This window comes from Clinocottus analis, unplaced genomic scaffold (assembly GCF_023055335.1).
Source record: "Clinocottus analis isolate CAN_PGR_092001 unplaced genomic scaffold, fCliAna1.0.p SCAF_17, whole genome shotgun sequence".
Taxonomy (NCBI): Eukaryota; Metazoa; Chordata; class Actinopteri; order Perciformes; family Cottidae; genus Clinocottus; species Clinocottus analis.
The window spans coordinates 14,099,009-14,117,833 of NW_027175898.1; the positions used below are offsets into that span (position 1 = coordinate 14,099,009).

The 18,825-nt window shown below is 43.5% G+C and overlaps 1 protein-coding gene across 3 annotated transcripts in view; it reads right to left on the reverse strand.

The window, feature by feature from the left end:
- Positions 1-201: 201 nt before the first annotated feature.
- pacs2 (phosphofurin acidic cluster sorting protein 2) overlaps positions 202-18,825 on the reverse strand; it is a 51,332-nt gene continuing 32,708 nt past the window's right edge. The window contains exons 2-26 of one of the 3 annotated variants that reach the window (XM_068579993.1): positions 18,602-18,689; positions 18,022-18,111; positions 16,875-17,000; positions 15,252-15,414; positions 14,864-14,937; positions 14,639-14,719; positions 14,249-14,308; positions 13,895-14,049; positions 12,996-13,086; positions 12,450-12,521; positions 11,790-11,914; positions 11,352-11,484; positions 11,064-11,168; positions 9,990-10,096; positions 9,736-9,890; positions 9,450-9,560; positions 8,501-8,609; positions 7,775-7,807; positions 5,356-5,400; positions 4,553-4,595; positions 4,337-4,379; positions 4,039-4,174; positions 3,262-3,482; positions 2,988-3,101; positions 202-2,903 (exon numbers count right to left, since the gene is read on the reverse strand). In XM_068579993.1, the coding sequence (XP_068436094.1) occupies positions 2,785-2,903; positions 2,988-3,101; positions 3,262-3,482; positions 4,039-4,174; positions 4,337-4,379; positions 4,553-4,595; positions 5,356-5,400; positions 7,775-7,807; positions 8,501-8,609; positions 9,450-9,560; positions 9,736-9,890; positions 9,990-10,096; positions 11,064-11,168; positions 11,352-11,484; positions 11,790-11,914; positions 12,450-12,521; positions 12,996-13,086; positions 13,895-14,049; positions 14,249-14,308; positions 14,639-14,719; positions 14,864-14,937; positions 15,252-15,414; positions 16,875-17,000; positions 18,022-18,111; positions 18,602-18,689 (2,599 nt within the window). In that variant the 3' untranslated portion in view covers positions 202-2,784. The remainder of the gene's footprint in view (positions 2,904-2,987; positions 3,102-3,261; positions 3,483-4,038; positions 4,175-4,336; positions 4,380-4,552; positions 4,596-5,355; positions 5,401-7,774; positions 7,808-8,500; positions 8,610-9,449; positions 9,561-9,735; positions 9,891-9,989; positions 10,097-11,063; positions 11,169-11,351; positions 11,485-11,789; positions 11,915-12,449; positions 12,522-12,995; positions 13,087-13,894; positions 14,050-14,248; positions 14,309-14,638; positions 14,720-14,863; positions 14,938-15,251; positions 15,415-16,874; positions 17,001-18,021; positions 18,112-18,601; positions 18,690-18,825) is intronic. The other 2 variants (XM_068579992.1, XM_068579991.1) reach the window with 2 other exon arrangements.

The following is an 18,825-nucleotide window of genomic DNA, read 5'->3' on the forward strand; positions in this document are numbered from 1 at the left end:
GGTACATAGAGGGACAATAGAAACAGTATTATATATATGGATTATTATAACATGTATATATGTGTGTTTATATGTGTTATAATAATCTATGTAGTAGTACATCTTTGGATAAACATTTGGCTACGCATGCTTAGGCCTTCTTCACTGACTTTAAATTTACATGTAAACACGGGTGGAAAGAAAAGTACATTTTAGTGTGTATAGTAGTTTTATTACTCCAAGTTTTGGGATTACAGTGGTAGTCTTTAGGGGACTTTCAGTTTCAACAAGCCTTTCTCTGAGACAACATGAAAAACCGAAACATCTAAAACATTTTTAAACAAATGTCTGCTCAACACAAATGGCCTGCAGTCTTCTTGTAATTGATTCAAACCCATGTTTGAGAGCCAACTGTGATTTTTCCCTCTCTCCAGTTAACATAATACTGCAAAATCAATCCACTGTATTTAAATATTTTGTAGTTGGCCGACCAGAATCAGCACCATGTTAGCAAAGAACAAATTAGTTCTGTTGATTTGTCAAAATTAAGCAATTTAGGCACTTATCAAGAAATTGGCAAAGTCATGATGAAACTGCTACGGAAATAAATTTTACAAGCAAAATACTTTTGAGTTTTATGCTTAAAAGTCAACAAATGATTGAGCAAAAATCTACCGACAGAACATTTTTTTTTACATACACATAACGTTACAGGATATTAAACTAAAATCTAAATCCAAGGAGGCCTCACACTGAGCATAAAGTGATATTACACAGCACTGAGAGGATACACATGCTTGGTTTGCTTTGCATATAAACTATGCCATGTCACCGCTGTTTGTGCTGTTGTTTAGCTCAGATATAATGGCAGACACAGTGTCCGTCTATGTGCGTCTGTGAACCACAGTCAGCCGTACCTGCAGGTTCCCGGGTAGATTTAACACACTAGTCTATCATGGACAAACATTTAAAAGTGCTTTACATTAAGGTACCTTCAATACATTCACCTCTACATTATGAAGTCTTCTATAATACCACACAGGTAATGAGTGAGCTGCAGTTGATGAGTATTCCTTTGGCAAAAGTAACATTTGCTTTTTTAGCAAAAGATATGGAGTGTGTCAAAGGAGTGTGGGACAAAAGGTTCTTTCTAAAATAAACATTGTAGGAGGAACCACTCTGTAAAATGTGCATCATCGTAGAAAACAAGCTTCAAGGAACAGCGAGACATTTTGGGTGAAACAATATATTTGCTTTCTAAACGAGAGTTAGATCGGAAGATCTCTCGTAGCTACAGCTACCGGCCGATTAGCTTAGCTTAGCAAGAACCGGCTAGCCTGGCTCAGTATAAAACCACAACATGTCATTTTAACACTCAGTTTTTTTGTACAGCTTGAACAAACGTGATATAACGTGTTAATTAGTGAGCTTTACAGATGCTGGTGGGTGGATTTTTTGTGACTCTAGGTAGGCTAGCTGTTCGTCAGCAGCCAGTTAGCTTAGCTTTGTATGCAGACTGGAAACAAGGGAGCGGGGGAGGTCCACAGTTTGAGCTGTCAGATGTTTGCATGATTCTCACGGCCAAAAGAATCCACGAAGACGATATTATTGGAACATCTATAGAAAATGTAAAAGTCAAATTAATCTTTATCTTTGTGTATTTTGTCTCTTTTCGGGATTCTGGCGTATAAGACGACAAGTTGTGTTTTTTGGGAGGGGTGGAGGGTATTTTGTGCCAAACTATTTTCCTATGAATCCCACCGGAATTCACAACTTGTCGTTTAACTCAAACAAGACCATTCGTGTTTATTAATGATCTTAAAGATGTGCTGGTAGGTCTATTTTCATTACCCTTGGACAGAGCCAGGCTAGCTGTTTCCCCCCGTATTCAGCCTTTATGCTACGCTAAGCTAACTGACTGCTGGCCACTGTAAAGACATAAGGGTGGTATGACATCTTATCATCTAACTCTCAGAAAGAAAGCAAAATTTCCCTAAAAGTCAACGTATTCCTTTCAGTCCGGAATACCATCTAAAAAGTAGTTAATCTTTGTGCTGTTAATAATTTCCTTGACTCGATTTTTTGGTACGTCTCACTTTGGAGCGAAACTGTTCAAACATCAAACCAGGAGCAGAAAATGAAGAAGAAAGGGGAGTTAAGAATCACGACTGAGAGCAGTGTGTAATCCTCCATCAGTGCCAGGTAATTATTAAGAATCACATTCACACGGTTTTCAGTCTATTGCACATAAGACTCCTCGTTGAGTGCAGAGAGCCAAAGCTCAGGGATCGTTTACTTTTCCTGGATTAAGACAATGAATTGACCACAGTCTCCCAATTTAAAAATCACAAATTTCTTAATCATCTTTTGACTTGCCAAGTGGTCAAAACCAGCCTCACCAAATTTAAGAATAAATAACTGTAGAGGGTGAAACTTGGGCACTCATACGAGTATGTTAAAGATTACAAGTAATGTCTAATTATTATTTTATTTTTTTCCTCAAAAGTCTATAAAACATCAGCAGGATCTTTTTTTTCTCGTTTTAAAAAGCCGAGGAAAGAAACATTCCCGTGGCAGCTTTGCCTCCAGACATTTTTCCATAAATAGAAAATTTAAAAAAAGAACACGCAAAAGATTAAATAAATCGGACAAATCCAACAGGTGAAAGCAGGAGCTTAAATTAATACAACAGAATAGAAGAAGTGTGCGGAGGGGAAGTAGGGGGAGAGGTTAAAAGCTGTTGGCACAGGGGAAAGGGAGGATGGGGGTGGAGATGTCCTCAGTGTTTCAGTCTCTTAGGTGCTGCTAGTACGGGCCTTTGGTGTGCCCGAAGATGCCGATGGGAAAATGTTTGACGTGTGAGGACCACTGTGCCGCCAGCTGGAAAAACTTGACATCGTTCCACTCGACGCCGTCAATCAGTACTGCAGAGGAAGGGACGCAAAACAAAACATGGAGTTACACTGGATACAGTTGATGTGATTCTGATAACCCGGAGGTCCGTTTACCTCTCAGCATGGTCTGCTGGTGCTTGGCAGTGCAGATGAGTCGGCTGATGCCCTCGATCACTTGACTCTTCGACTCCACCTCCTTGTCTTTGCTCTTTTTTGGCAGGAACATGACTGGCAGAAGGGAACGGCAGTGAGTAAAGCGGGTTTGAAATGCAACGTAACGCCATTTTGAGGTCAACTATTCCTTTCCTGCAGGCAGAAAACAACACACCCACAGAAATATGCATGCGTGCGTGCGTCCAGCTGGACGACACAGGCGTGTCCAGCTTACCCTTCTTATTCTTCTCCTTGGTCACCACTGTCATGGACATGGAGGGCTGGGGGCTCGGCTCTGCGCCCCCTAGTGGCAGCCGGCTGACCTGCAGCGAGCGGAAATTGCACTTCAGAGTGTTTTTGGAGGAGGTGTCCCGCTTCTCCATGTCTTTCTTCCTCTCTGTTGGAGCCACCCAGTAGTCCACCTGAAGCCCCATCAGCTCCGCCTGACCTACAGAACTACAGACGACAGGCAGGGAGGTGGGCATTGTGGAAATATCTCTTTTAAATATGAAAATATGAGCGGTAGATAACACTACGGTATTAAAGCATCAGCTGAGCCGTCATGCTCTTGCTGTCGTTTATTGACATTTTGGGAAATATCTAGTAAAATGGAGACCGCTGTAAAATTTGTGAAGTAAATTTGAATCCAGCACAGCTTAGCATAAAAAAGCAGGCTAGCTGTTAAGCTAAGCTAACCAGCTGCTTGTCATAGCTTCATACTTACAGTACAGACACGTGAGTGGTAAGTTGAACCATTTAATTGATGCCCCAAAAAAATTGAAAATATATTTTATATGTTGGCAATTTCCTTTTAATATGATAATCACGCCAAACATTTTTTTTTAAAGAACACTTTATTCATTTTCTCTGGTAAAAAAAAATACAATATCATGAGATACTTCAAAACGTTTTATATCATCTGTTTACTACACCTGCTTAAACATGTACAAAAGACAGAAAAGATATCAGCATTATTTGCTCTATTTGGTTGAAATGGCTCTTCACGGCATACCTGTAAGCACAGAAACTGGTGGTGACCGAGGGAGAGGAGGGCGGGGTGGGCGACGCCTCTTTGAGAGCTGGTGATACTTGTGGAGGGGTGCAGGAGAGCAGCGAGGAGCCCAGAGGTGCCGCATCGTCAGAGTCTCCTGAGGGAGGAAACACTCAATTATTTACCTCCTAAAGAAAAATACTACGGCGGAGAAATCTGTTTTCTTTTGTTGTTTTTTTGCTGGTTAATTGTTGCACAATTTGCATACTTTTTTCTTTCTTTTAAATGTCAAAAATGCTTCTACAAACTTATTGCTTGCCTGACGTTGCAGACGTTTGCTCCACGAGGCCAACTTTCACCATCTGCAGAATTAAACGCAGAGGATAAAGGTTTAATACGTGTATTTATATATATTTTTAAGCTTTTTATAAAGACACAGAAAACTTCTAGTGTCAAGCATGAGCTTAAACATCAGCTGGATGGAGACATAATCAACACACAGTGAATATTTAGGGCAAATAAAGAAGCTACTAACCCCAATGAACGGGATGAATTTCTGACACGAGTCCTCGTCCGGGCTGTGGAGAAGCAGCAGAGGCCAAAATAAAGTTCACGTGAAAACGATGCAGGGAAAGAATCAACGTGAAGTAAATTATGCACATGATGAGAAATGCCATTGAATCAAAAGAGGACTGACTCCTACAAGCATTTCCAAATGCTTGTGAAAAGAAAAAGATCACGAAAGATGATTTGAAGAAATCTACAGTTAGCAACACTGAGATCTAGCAATTAGTTCGACGAGGCCGATTTCCAATGTTTCACATGTGGAAATACTGGAGTCTTCCATTGCATAGAAAGTTTGGCAAAGCGTTCACAGTCCAAACAGAATCAACTGCGCATGCTGAACTCGCTGCTGAGCTTTAAACCTCCACTAAAAAAAACAGATGGAGCTCCCTCGTTGGAGCAGAGAGCAAAACATGCAAGCTAGCGGCCGAGGGGCCTCCAACAAAGCCATCCATATTGCAGACGCAGACTGGATCCACCAAACCAGAAGGGCATTCAAGAAAGGGGGAAAGCAAGTCCATCAGGGGAACAACTAAAGTCCAGTCATAAAGAAGTGGATGAGAAGGAAGAGCATCAACCAGAAAACCTCTCCGGCTCCATGCGCTACCTGAGAGCGGGAGCGCATTGGCCAACACTTACAAGCCTTCCTGGAACTATTTTTTCCTGGCAATGACCGGGTGAAAAAATAGCTTGAAGAATGGTTCTATGTTTGGTTTGTGTATTTTTCTAAATGCAAAAAGACGTTCAGCGATGTGAAAAGGTTGTTGCTCTTGCCTTGAAGAAACCTGCCATCGCCCCCCCAGGGAAGAAACAGACAGACTACAGAGAGAGAAGGAGAGAAGACAGTCTGCAGTGGGTCACAGTTTGCACATCAAGGCCACGTTCTGCTTCCCCAAACACACAACAACACATCTCTGCTGTAATCGGGGTTGTTTTTTTTTTTCCCGGAGCAGCCAAGGGGGAGAAAGAGAGAGAGAAAGCCAGATGTCTGCCTGGTATGTGAGTGTTAAACGTTCCTCTGGCCTCGCAGGGATGGATTATGCAGAGCACATGACTTCTGTCTGACCCGGTCGAGCCATATGTTCTCTTCAATGTGGGATGTATATTGTTGAGAGATGCACATGCGTGTCGATACATGTGGATGGACGTAGGACTATGAACAACACACATGCGCTCTTCAGTTAAAAGAACAGAATGAGTGGCGTTGGTGTCTTTTCAACGTTTTTATTGTACATTATTGACTGGAAGTTGTGTGTGTTACAGTTACAATGTTATCGCTATCTTACATTTATTTATTTATTGTGTTTATGTTTAAATAGAGGGGCCTTATTATAAGGGTGCCCGGGCCCTTTAGCTGTGATCTCAGGCCGGCAAAGTCAATTTTGGCATTCATATAATGTATCTTTACATATTGGATTTAAATCCTTTCAGTCCTTGTTTTAATGCAAGCCACTTTGTAAATATGTACTTCTATATTGTAAATAGCTCCATCTATACACCTTCACGGCATATTTTCATTGTGCAGTTTCTACACACTTTTATTTGTTTGCCCAATTCATACTTTGTATAAGCTTTAGACAAGTAAAAGAATAAAGAACACCATCTTACAGGTCCACCATTATGAATTACACGTCAGTAATGTAGTAGTAATTATAGGAGGCACTAGGATAAACTATTTAAAAAACAAAGATTTTAAACGTCTTTTTTTCTTAAAATACTTTTAAAAACGTTATATTTGATGTGACAATCAACACCTGCTAAAAGTAGACATTAAGCATAACATACTGTCAATGAATACCTTTAATATATGTATTAATAGCATTGAAAAAAATGAGGTGTTAATCACATTTTGACGTGGTCATTCCTCTGGCAGTGTGCAGGTTTTCTACCTCCAACTGAACACAAGCAGACAGACATGGACGGCCAAAAGCACGATGACATCGTGGAGAAGAAGCAGCGGGGGGAAGAAACAGAGGGAGCGATGGTATCCGGTCTCTTGCCACTTCATCAGCACATTTTATTATTCAGTCACTCCTCTGATATCTTATCAGGGAGGACTGTGTGCAGGAGGCCGGATCGTCTTTGTTGTTCATTAACGACAAGAATAACAATGTTCACAACAAGAGCATTGAGACGAGAAACTCATCGTTTAGATTTATGTGCATTAAACTTCTGCATGAAGCGACAAAAGGAATTTTGAGTTTGACATTTTTGGGAAAACGCTTACTTTCTCTCTTCCCTGTGAGTCAGATTGTATCATGTAATACCTTCATTACTCTCGTGTCTGTACAGTAAATGGGATGCTACTCGTGAGAGCAGGTTAGCTTAGCTTAGCATAAAGACTGGCAACAGAGGGGAACAGCTAGCCAGACTCTCTCTGTCCACTAGAATCTCAAAAACATGTTCGTTGAATTAAAACACTCAAGTGGACAGGGATTCATGTGTAGATGACAGTGAACTAGTCAAACACACATAACTTCCCATAAAACTACAAACTCATTTTCTCAAGAGAGTTTTACAGGTTTTGGACGAAGCTTTGCTGCGGCTTCCCAGCTAAATATAACTTAATCAGTTAAATGTTGTCAGAACAGTATTGAATCCAAATTGATGCCTGACATTGAAACAAAGTTGAAAATATGGTTTAAGTTTGTATAAATAATTGACTTTTAGTTGATTTTTAATATATTGAAACAACGTGAAACTGATTAACTACAAGAAAACCTCTTTATGACGTTTTCTTTATTCAAATGAGTGCACTTATCACAATTTCAACTGGACTAAAAGGACAACGCCAGAGTTTCTTCTTGCTTTAACGTGTCGAGGTTGAGAACTTTTCTTTTGTTCTAAATAAAAAACTTGCAGACCCGATGCAGTTTTAATTAGTTCAAGAAATCTGTGTGCTTGTGTTATTTACGACTGCGAGCGGCGGCCTGGATAGCAGCTCTTATCTGAGATGTTTATGGCTCAAGCTGTTAAAATAGAATATATATATATATATATATATATATATATATATATATATATATATATATATATATATATATATATATATATATATATATTGTGTTTAGGCAGCTGTTAAAGTGGCAAGCTCCCAGAAAGGCTGAGAAGAGTTTCAAGGGAAAAACAGCTCTAACACACAGAAAGCACATGAATCACCGGGCTACATGAGGAACTCAATCGACCACAATACCTTACTGCAAAATCAAAATGAAAGCTCTTTTTCCTTCAAAGAAAGAAAAGAAAAAAATACAACAAAAAGATTTTAAACAACATGTTATTTACACACACACACAGTGATGGAAAGACAGTGATGTTTAAAAGACAGACGCCCACACAAACCTCACAACATTAATGAAACTTTAACCTCCAGTTTGGTTTTCAAAAGGGGCATAAAATATTTTAACAAACCGGTTTTACCACTTTTGAGTGAAATGTACATTTTATTTTAACATACTATTCCAGATTAGATGAATAATTCTCACAGCAGCAGTTGTTTAAATTACAACCTGCGTAGGATACGGCTGCTCTATCCTGGCTAAATGTAAAATTGTAACACATTTCATATGTTTTTGTTGCAAAAATCCTGCTGATTAACGTTTGATGGCAAGCAAATATATTTTGTCTGCTTGTTATTTTGCCTAAATTTGTAAATATTGTGCAAAAAAAAACATCTGAGGTTTCTCATGAATGGTTCAAAGCGTTTTCTACGCATCAGTTCAACTCGATCCCCTTTGGAAAAGCTGCTGGACGCTCGGCATTAGAAGCATTTCCTGTTAGACGAAACCCCTGGACTTTACGAAACTCAAGATTTCTTCAGTGTAGCTCACGAAAAAAAAAAAAACACATTTTAACACCCACTGCAGTTCAGCTCAGTGTGAAATGTTCTCGGGTTACTCGGCGAGGGATGAAAACCTACCTCTTCTGTTTGTAAGTGAGCATGGCCTCCGCGATGGGAAGCTGGTGAGCGCCGTTCGCTCCCACCATGTACTGAGTTACCCTCGACACCACGTCCGGGTTCTGCTGGGCTGCACAGGACGCAGGGATTCATTACATCCTCTACGGCTGACCGTGAACATTAACAAATACTCAGAAACATTAGTTCAAATGTTGAATTGTAATAATTACCACTTTTCCAGATTGTCGGCGCTCCCCTAAAGGAAGCGCGTGCAGGATTTGGAGGTACTTATTGGCAGAACTGTGTTTTTATTTGTGTATAATCCCCTGAAACTGACCACTGTTGTGTTTTTGTTACCCGAGAATGAGGCGTTTATACCCAACATGAGGAGACGCCATCTTGCATCGCCATGTTTCTACAGAAGCCCAGAATGGACAAACCGAACGCAGGTGTTTAAGAGAGAGAGAGAGCCTTTAGCTTTTCTTTTAACCAAAGCCCGCATATAAGAAGAAGACGTAGTCATTCATGGTTTTTGGACTGTAGTTTGGAAGCCTTTAGTTTGGCTTTTAGCCGTCGCCATCTTGTTTTTATGCAACCACTGAAGGGAAGTGACCATATGTGGGGACTGCGGAGGGGTGAAGCCGTGGAAGAGAGTGAGTCAATCACACGGTAGCCCCGCCCTAAAGCTTAGCCTACTTTATGGTCTATTAAGACCCTAAATGGACCGTCGTTTACGCCACGCTTTACGGTAGAAAACTAACGAGTCGGACCATAAACTCCAGAAGGCCACCAAAGCTCTCCGACACACTTAAATAAGGGTATCATGTGGTTGCGACCTGCAACCTCACCACTAGCTCCCACTAAAATCCTACACACTGCTCCTTTAAGACTTAATAAAAACTGTCCTAATTCTCTGACCTCAGCGTTCTGTGCATGACTTTAGGATTGTGGTGAGAAGATAAAAGCCCACCAATAACCGGAGCCTCCGGCTTGTGAAACAGCTCCCTCCAAGCAGCGTCTTGGAACAAACTGTTGTATCGATAGTCAATAGTGCCGAGATATTTGGAGACTGGATGTGCACCTAAACCAATCAAAGACAAACAGTTGCAGATTTTTGAGAAGCACTAATATCACTGGACAGGCGACCAGAAGTCTCCTCCATGATATTAGACATTTATCTGACAATCATACACTCTTGTTTGAACATATGAAGCGCCTTTGAATGAGACAATGAGCGGAGTTCGGCTGCTACTAACCAAGAGGGATGATGAGGAACCTCATGTAGCCGAGCCAGTCAGGGGTCTTATGGGAAAGGTGGTCCACGAAAAGCCTCAGAACAGCACTGAGGTAGTGATGCGCTCCGGCCACCGCGATCTTTATGGGAATGGGCGTCTGGGAGTTACAGTTGCAACTAGGAAAGACAATAAATACACAGCGAACACAGTTTCACAATCAATCAATGCCGAATTTGTGTGGAAAAAGTCACACAAAAGGCGAGAGGTGGACTTACAATCTCTGTATGCGGGAGACAATGGTGTTGAACGCAGCTTGGATGTCGGCCGTGGTGCAGGTGCAGACCACTGGGAGGTGGTGGTTCTGCAGCATGTCTGAGAGATACTGAGGGGAGGAAGAATGAGAGGGAAGGAGAGGAAGAATGAGATGAGAGGAGAGGAAGAATGAGAGGGAAGGAGAAGAAGGATGAGATGAGAGGAGAGGAAGAATCAGAGGGGAGGTTGTATTTTATAGATGGATTTGCTTTTTGCCCTTTTTTCTAGTCTGCGGTTATTTGTATTTCAATGCTGTCAGGGTTCTATTTTCTGATCTCAAGGTTCTATGCATGACCTCAGGGTTCCATGCATGACCTCAGGGTTCTATGCATGACCTCAGGGTTCCATGCTCTGACCTCAGGGTTCTATGCTCTGACCTCAGGGTTCTATGCATGACTTCAGGGTTCCATGCATGACCTCAGGGTTCTATACTCTGACCTCATGGTTCTACGCATGACCTCAGAATTCTTTCTATGCATGACCTCATGGTTCTATGCATGACCGCAGGGTTCTATGCATGACCGCAGGGTTCTATGCATGACCTCATGGTTCTATGCTCTGACTTCAGGGTTCTATGCTCTGACTTCATGGTTCTATGCTCTGACCTCATGGTTCTATGCTCTGACCTCATGGTTCTATGCTCTGACGTCAGGGTTCTATGCTCTGACGTCAGGGTTCTATGCTCTGACCTCATGGTTCTATGCTCTGACCTCATGGTTCTATGCTCTGACCTCATGGTTCTATGCTCTGACGTCAGGGTTCTATGCTCTGACGTCAGGGTTCTATGCTCTGACCTCATGGTTCTATGCTCTGACCTCATGGTTCTATGCTCTGACCTCATGGTTCTATGCTCTGACTTCATGGTTCTATGCATGACCTCATGGTTCTATGCATGACCTCATGGTTCTATGCTCTGACCTCATGGTTCTATGCTCTGACTTCAGGGTTCTCCGTCCACCCCACGGCTCTACCAGTAAAGTGCGTACGGCACGTGTTGGGACAGAAGGGCCCTTCCTGGCCGTGCAGGTGAGTCTCACCTGGCCCTGCCAGTCTGACGTGTTGATGAGGATGATGCTGTCGGGGAGGTGGCTGTCAGACACCAGGATGTGGTTCAGTTGGTCATACACCGTCTTCCTCGGAATCTGGGCACAAAAATACAAAACCTTCGGGTTAAAATGAGGACCCAGAATAAAGAGTGAACAATGCTTTAAAAGTGTTTTAATATTAATAACTAAGAGACATCATGGCGTGAGCAGCGGCTACGCTCGTGGTAATATGTGGTATTTCAGTATTGTGTGGATTCTCCTGCAGTGCCCTGCCCCCACCTGTAGGTGGCAGCGCGTGTCCAGGGACCGCTCGTTGTCCAGGCTGTTGGCCCTCTCGTTAGGCGCCCTGCTGGGCTGGCGCTCCTTCAGCGACGTGCTCCGGCCTCGCCTCCCCGCCAACTTCGGTTCCTGCCTGAAAACGGGAAAAAAAACAGCAGAAGAAGAGCGCTGGAGGACCGGAGTGGCAGAAGAGGTGATGTAATGGTCAACGACTCAAAAACCCTGTTCTGATCTGGAGGAGATGATTACAGAAAGGCACACATCCACTTATATTAATTGAAATATATATATTATTTTAATTTGCCCATCTGATCTGTCGCGTTCTTCCCTGTGTCTTTCCATAATAAAGATTTATGTGAGCGTTAAAAAAACATCCTGCAGAGGTAAATCAATGGTTTAAAAGGATTGGATTGCTGATGTTTATGTATTTTTTTTTACCTGTTGGATGAAATGATGAGGGACTCCGTCTTGGTCATTTTGCCACTCGGTGGCAGTCGCTCGAGAAACGTGTCCATGTTGTCCATCTCCAGCTCGGTGGTGGGAGTCACCGCCTCGGGCTGCTCCTGAGAGAACGAAACAAAAAAAGAAAAAGAAAGCAGGGTTTATGACTCGAGAGCTGACAGACGTTTATGAGTTTATGCTTCTCAAATCAAACACCTTTCCACGCAGTAAACGCCTCAACTGTCACCGAGGATTGTAGTTGTTACTCATTGTGATTTACTCCAATTGTGTCAGGGCTTTTGCACACTTAACAAATAACTATCTCTCCTTCACTCTACTCTCCCTCACACACATATATATATAAATATATATATATATATATATATCCTCGAAAAATGAAATACAAGAAACAACCTGGACTGAAGTAAAGACAGACACAGACACACAACTTTATTATTTTATGGACAAACTGTAATAGAACATGATATCAGGGGGTTGTATAATCCACAAACAATAAAGACACACACATGTAGTGTGTATACACACTTTGTGAATGACACGAGATGACAGGAAGTAAACATGGAACCAAGCTGTTGCCTGGCAAGAAAAATCAGTCAAAAACGCTCTTTTTGAGCAGCTGGAGGAGGAGATACTCACAAAGCAGACGTTATCACACACTCCGTCGTCTGGAAACTTGGCCCCGGCACACTTGCTTTTCTCCAGGTCGATCTGGAACGAGACGGCGAGAAGGAAAATAAACACTGCCGGGTTTTGATGGAGCTCCAGGAACTTTGATTTCACGCGAAGAATCGTTTCATTCAACATCTCCGTGGCGGATTACTGCTTCAACAGAAGCCCTACGGTTCCACAAACAAACTTCAGGACTGGTTTCAACCTGCGGACTGATGGGAGGAAAAAAAAAATAAAAAATCGGACTTTCGGTCAAAAGACGCCCTCGAGCAGGACAAATGGCGTCTTTCGGCTCCGGTGCGCTCGCTCATCGGCCATCGGTGCGGTTCAGCGGCTCCGCTGATCGGCCTCCAGATGTTCCCTCGTGGCGTTAGGGACCCAGTTTGTGTGAGTAAACGTAGAGGAGGCGAACAAAGTGTGATGTCGTGTGAAAGGAACTGAAAGCGCATGTTTGAAAAAAACAAAAACAGCCGAATGTTTATTCAGCGGCGGCGGCGGCGGCGTTGCTCTCACCGGGCTCGGAGGCTCCCGGTGGCTCCGGCTGCTGTGGATGCTGCCGATCTCCGTTTGAGAGCTGGAGAGAGAGAGACCCTCGAAATATGGCCTGAAACACAAGAAACGGTCGGACTGAAGTGAAGGAAACTAACCAGTTTGTGTCAACATGACCATCGATATGAGATGTCAATACGTGACATTAAAGGACCGATGACGGCACGCTGAACTTTATGCTTTGATTTGCATTTCGTGTGTGTTTTTTTTGTCACCCTGCATTGTACATTAATGCAGTTGTATCATGTAACGCACTTTTCTTGGCTTGGAGGCAGGAAGGTTAATTGGATAAAATTGAATTCAAAGGGTTGAATAAATTGGACGATGCATCTCATGATGGAGCTCGACCCACACGGGGGACTAAAAGCCAGGCTTCGTTTTATAGATTAAAAGGAGAAACTAAACTCCTGGAGTACTCTTTTAAGTTTAAATGTGTTTTAATGAAGTGTCCCGGTATCTAAAAGTGTTCTGAGAAAGTTTCCTACTCGTTCACGCGTTAAGTATTAAAACCTCGAGAAAGTTATTTTCAAAACGGGGACATTAAAATGTCATCGCCACAGAACATTAGTGCAACATATTGTCTGAATACAGTTTCACGATCATACGTAACATTTAAAAGAAAAGACGCCTGTGGTTCTGCTGCAGGTTTAAAGGGAAAGTTCACCCCAAAATATAGAATACACATTTTAACTTGGGTTTTTATCCTTCCATATAGTTTCGGTGTGAGTTGCCGAGTGTTAGAGATATAAACGTCACATTTCTCTCCAATATAACAATTTGACTTTATTGTCATCATTACCCCATGTTGTGTAAGTTAAGTGTTTCTTAAGTAAACTCAAACGTTGCTGCTGAGAAACACTGACTTCAGTTTGGGTTTCGGCGTGCTGAGCACGCTGTCGTCGTCGTCCAGCTCCGGGCCGCTGTCACTCGGGTTCTCAAACTCCACGCTGTCCAGGTCCAGGTCCTCCTCCTCCACCTCGGGGGGCGGCTCGGCAGGGTCCTGCTCCGAGTCCAGCACCTACACAGGCAGACACACAAACGGACACACACACAGACAGAGAGACAGACAGAGACACACATACATACACGTACACACACAGAGACAGAGATGCAGACAGACACACATACACACACACACAGAGACAGACACACACACACACAGCGTTCAGTGGCTCAGCAGCTCCACAGCAGGAGCAACACACAACAGACACACTCACCTCATCTGAGACTCTGAAGCGCTTCAGAAGCGCCACCACGCGCTGCTTAAAGTTCTGCTGCTAAAACACAGGAGAGCACACACACACACACACACACACACACACACGCACAGACACACACGTGTATAAAAGTAGTGTTCAACTATAGTTATGTACGTTTAGATATTTCATTCTTGGGATTGTGGGAAGTGAAGTGAAAAGGCTCGAGTCCTGATGTTAGACTCCAGGTCTACTCTAGTCTTTAACGATTTAGTCGTATGAAATCTAGCAATGTGGAGTTTAAGAAATAGCGATTGCCCAAACCTCCAGTTCTACTACCATGAAACTGGAGGTCGCTGCACACCCTGAGGTGTAGTGTCTTCATCTTATAGGCTGAGCCTCGTCTCTTACTCGGGTGATGGACGGCGTCCTCACGATCGACCTCCTCTGCTTCTTTGGCTTCCTCACGTCGTACTCGTCGTCCTCCAGATCCTAAAACACAAGACGCGACGAGGCGTGAATGAGGCGGTGCAGGAACAGATCGGCAGCTCAGAGCCTCGTTGTGTCCCGTGAAGGAGGCCGACCGGTCCAGGAGGAGGCTCATCGAGTCGCTTTGCACCCCGAGGGCCGACTCACCTGAACCTGCACGGCGTCGTCGCTGGCCTCCTGCTCCGAGGAGAAGCTCTCGTACTCCTCCTCCGAGTAGTTATCTAGAAGCGGAGGAGAGGCGGGAAGGTTAGAGGAGCGAGGGAGACGCCTCGTACATCTTTCAATGACCCTTTTTTTTTTTCAAATTTTGACACTCATCCGAGGCTCTAATTGAACTTACAGTACGATGGATGCTACCTGAATTTAAAATGGCTTTCTGCGCGCTTAAAGAGAGCAAAACTCTAGAAATAAAAACAGCCTGAGCCCTGTGAGCCCTGCACCCCGCGGCACATCGAGCATATTATGCGATTACGATGGCTTCCTGCCGCGTTGACCTCAGAGCGCGGCGGCGGGGTAATGAGAGGCAAACGCGTACCGGAGCATTTGATCTTCTGTCCTCCCTGCAGGGCGGCCTCCTCGTGGTCGATCGGCTGGCTGGACAGCGAGAAGATCCAGATCTCGGCCACCTTGCCCAGCAGCTCTTTCTGGTTGCTGCAGAGCGGCAGAACCTGGCCGCCCTCCGTCGGGTGCTGCATCACCTGGAGAGGAGAGAGGAGAGAGGCAAGGAGAGAGGAGATAGTTAGGAAGTGAAACATTCCTCATGTTCCTGCCTCTCCTGAGCTCACTTCTCCGTTGTTTTAATTCTTCACACCCCCAAAATACAAGAAATATCCACCCTGTAAGAGATATTAACATGCTTGACGTATGATTTAAGACTATATGTCATGCAGAAATACCACGGTTTCCTCCTGCAGTGAACTCATCACGGATGGCAAGCCCAGAGCTTTAACACCGTTGAACAATCAGATATTACTGCTTCTCTATTCTCGTGGTTTTAAAACCATGTCAAGAAGCATTTTCGTAAGCAGACATCCTGCATGTGACACATTTCTGCGAATATTTTTTGTCATCCTGATCGTCTGTGCTTTGATTTTATTGTGTCGTTGTTGTTTTTTAACCAGGGAGAGGTATCCTTCAACTTAAAACGGCACTTTTCGGGAGACTTTTCTCTTCTCTGAAATGAGAAGTTTGAGATTTGAAGCTGGAAGAGTAAAATGTACTTGACTACAGGCTGTTTCTTTGACCTCGTGGACACAAGCCCACGCACCGCGCGAGCCGCTCAGTTTAACCGCCCACGGTTCTTCTGCAGGTAGAAACCGAGGCGCCGCTGAAGCAGGTGAGCGCTGTTGCTCATCAGCATCTACGTAGAGGTCACCGAGTGTCGTCCATCTTGGACGTGTGTGACTCCGGGGTCGCGTCAGGACGGCGCCGCCCCAAAGCAGGAAGAGCGTGGCGTGTTGCGCGAGAGCCTCTTTGTATCTCTGAGTTGAAACAGTGAGATTCATTTCTTTCTTGTGGCATCTCAAACTCTCTGCGTGTGTGTTTTTTCTTCCTTTCTCACAGGCGCCGCCATTTTTGGTGCCGCGAGACGCGACCTTGATAAGCTCCGCCGAGCTTTGTGAGCCGTACGCGAACTCCTGAGAGTATCAGCATCATGCGCGCGGAAACTAGGATGCTCGTCTGAAGGAGGACTTTCATCCATGAGTCCTTGGTTACTTAAAACACAAAGAACACATGGACAAAAACAGAGGTTTCTTTTCTTCACTCCTTGAGGGAGAATTTGAAAAAAAAGGAGGTTTGTACTGAGAGAAAGTGAAATTATCTGAAGCCTTTCAAAAGGTAGAACTATTATTTCCAGACTAATTAAAGGGCAAAGAAAGTCTTTTCAAGGAGCCAGGACACGAGGAACAGCCGCCCTCCCCTCCGCCCCCAGGAGGACAAACTCTCCTCATGTCAACCTGCAGCTTTATCATCCACCATTTCCTCATTATATTTTCACTAACAGCCTGTTAGAGCCGACGCACCTTTGTGCTCCTCTTCTCTCCTGAGACGCCAAGACTCGACAGAAAAGTGACCCTGTTATCCTCTCTCACACACACACACACACACACACAATCAACATCACTGGCACACACACGGACACACAGGTTTGTTGTACCTCGGCCATGTCAATAGATCCCACCGCCAGAGTCTTGTAGCCCAAGATCGTCCGGTTCTTGTATCTCTTCCGCCTCTGCAGCATGATCTGCAGCTTGTTTCCTTCTCGTTTTAGGAAGTGAGGGTACTGAGGGGAGAGGAAACAGGGAAGAAGGAAACCAAGACTTGAACTGGTAGCTGATGGGGTATCGCTTTTACTTTACAAATCCCCTAAAAAAAGACCAAAACCATCAACTAATTGAGCTTTTTAAAACGATTTACACATAAATATGCATCTGTCATGTGTCATTTTCCTCTTCCATTGAGTTGCATTGTTGCACAAAAACTATAACAAACACATGTGAGCCGGTTACATCTTCCTTCATTACGAGGAACTGCAGGATATTTATAACTGCTGCTGTAAATAACAACCACCGCACCAAGTCAGGGGATGAAATAGTCCTAAAAAAAAAACACAATTTAATACTTATGATTTAGGTATTTCTCTATTACCTTAAATTTGAATGACTAAAAAGCAATAAAGGAAGTAAACTCAACAACAACAAGACTCTGTGGCTGTTTTACTTCTTAAACTGTGATTGTCTGTTTTAAATGCAGCAAACTATGACATCACCTTTTTGAAAACTGAGCCACGGCCACTAAAAGTCTTGCGAGAACAGTCAGATCATCACTGAGGAAACATATCTTCATCTTTCATAAAACCAGCGTCCTCAGCCTTTTCAAAGCAACGACTTCCTTCTTTAAAAGTGAAAGTATTTATTTGTGTTCTTCACATCTTCAGTGGGAGTGAGGTACGCTGGAGGCATTTGGCACAGCGACCAGCACTTTGTTTTAAATCTTTTTAATTAACTAGTTGACAATAACAAAACCAGATTATTGCCGCTTATCTTTTTCACACCGAGTCCTTCACGCACACACAAAAGGAATCGCACCTCCAGGCAGTTTCTCTGCAAAAGCATCACATCTTATGGATATGCGAGTGGAATAAAAACTCATCCCACACACAGTTAACTCTCTGAGGTTTCACCCGAATGAGAAACAAACATGAAATATAGAATATTATTCATGAACGTGTTGTTTTTTGAGCAACCCACAATGTTTATTTTAACCAAACATCAGCATGTTTTTTTTTGTTGTTTTTTTTTTACCTGCAGCGAGAAGGTGAGCGCCAGATCGGTCTCCACGGACCCGCTGGGTGGCAGCACGATCTCGTGGGACCTCAGGATGCGTTTGGAGCCCTGTGAAATAAAAGGCTGGGTGTTTAATTCAGAGGGAGCTTCTTCCCCTGGAGGCGTCCTGCTCCTCTGCTGCTGCAGTCACACTGCAGCGAACGCACAGACGCAACAGGACCCACGCATATCACTGCAGGATTAAGAAAGGAATATCTAATCTATCAAAAACACGCCGAACATTTAATGTAAATCACATGTGCTTCGTTCAAACCATTCGACATTATGTTGGATGCATTTTACATGTTTTTCTGCTCAGTAACGGGTTTAAATATTGTCGTGAGAACATATCCTAAACAACAAATATAGCTTCATGATGTTCGGCATGTGAATTAAAGCGTCCTGAAAACATGGATTTAAAAGTACATAATATAAACTATTATGGAGCTTTCTCCTGCTCTTCATCAGGGCCGGAGATTTAAAGGGCCGGAGCACATTATCACGTTGTATCTGCTGTTAGTTTGTGCACACCTGTCGTGTCCGTCCGTGTGCAACTTACCTGGATTTTCACGGCTATGACCACAGAGATCAGCTCTTTATCCAGTTCCCTCGTCACAACCAGCTTCTTCAGAGTCAGACTGCACAATCTGAAGGGACAGAAAGAGAGAAATGGAGGAAAAAAGTCAACTTTGGATTAGCTGCAAAGATCCCCTTTAAATAACAAATATATACCAATATCCATCGGTCTCAGCCTCAAAAGTCCACCGGGGTGAACCAGGCTCC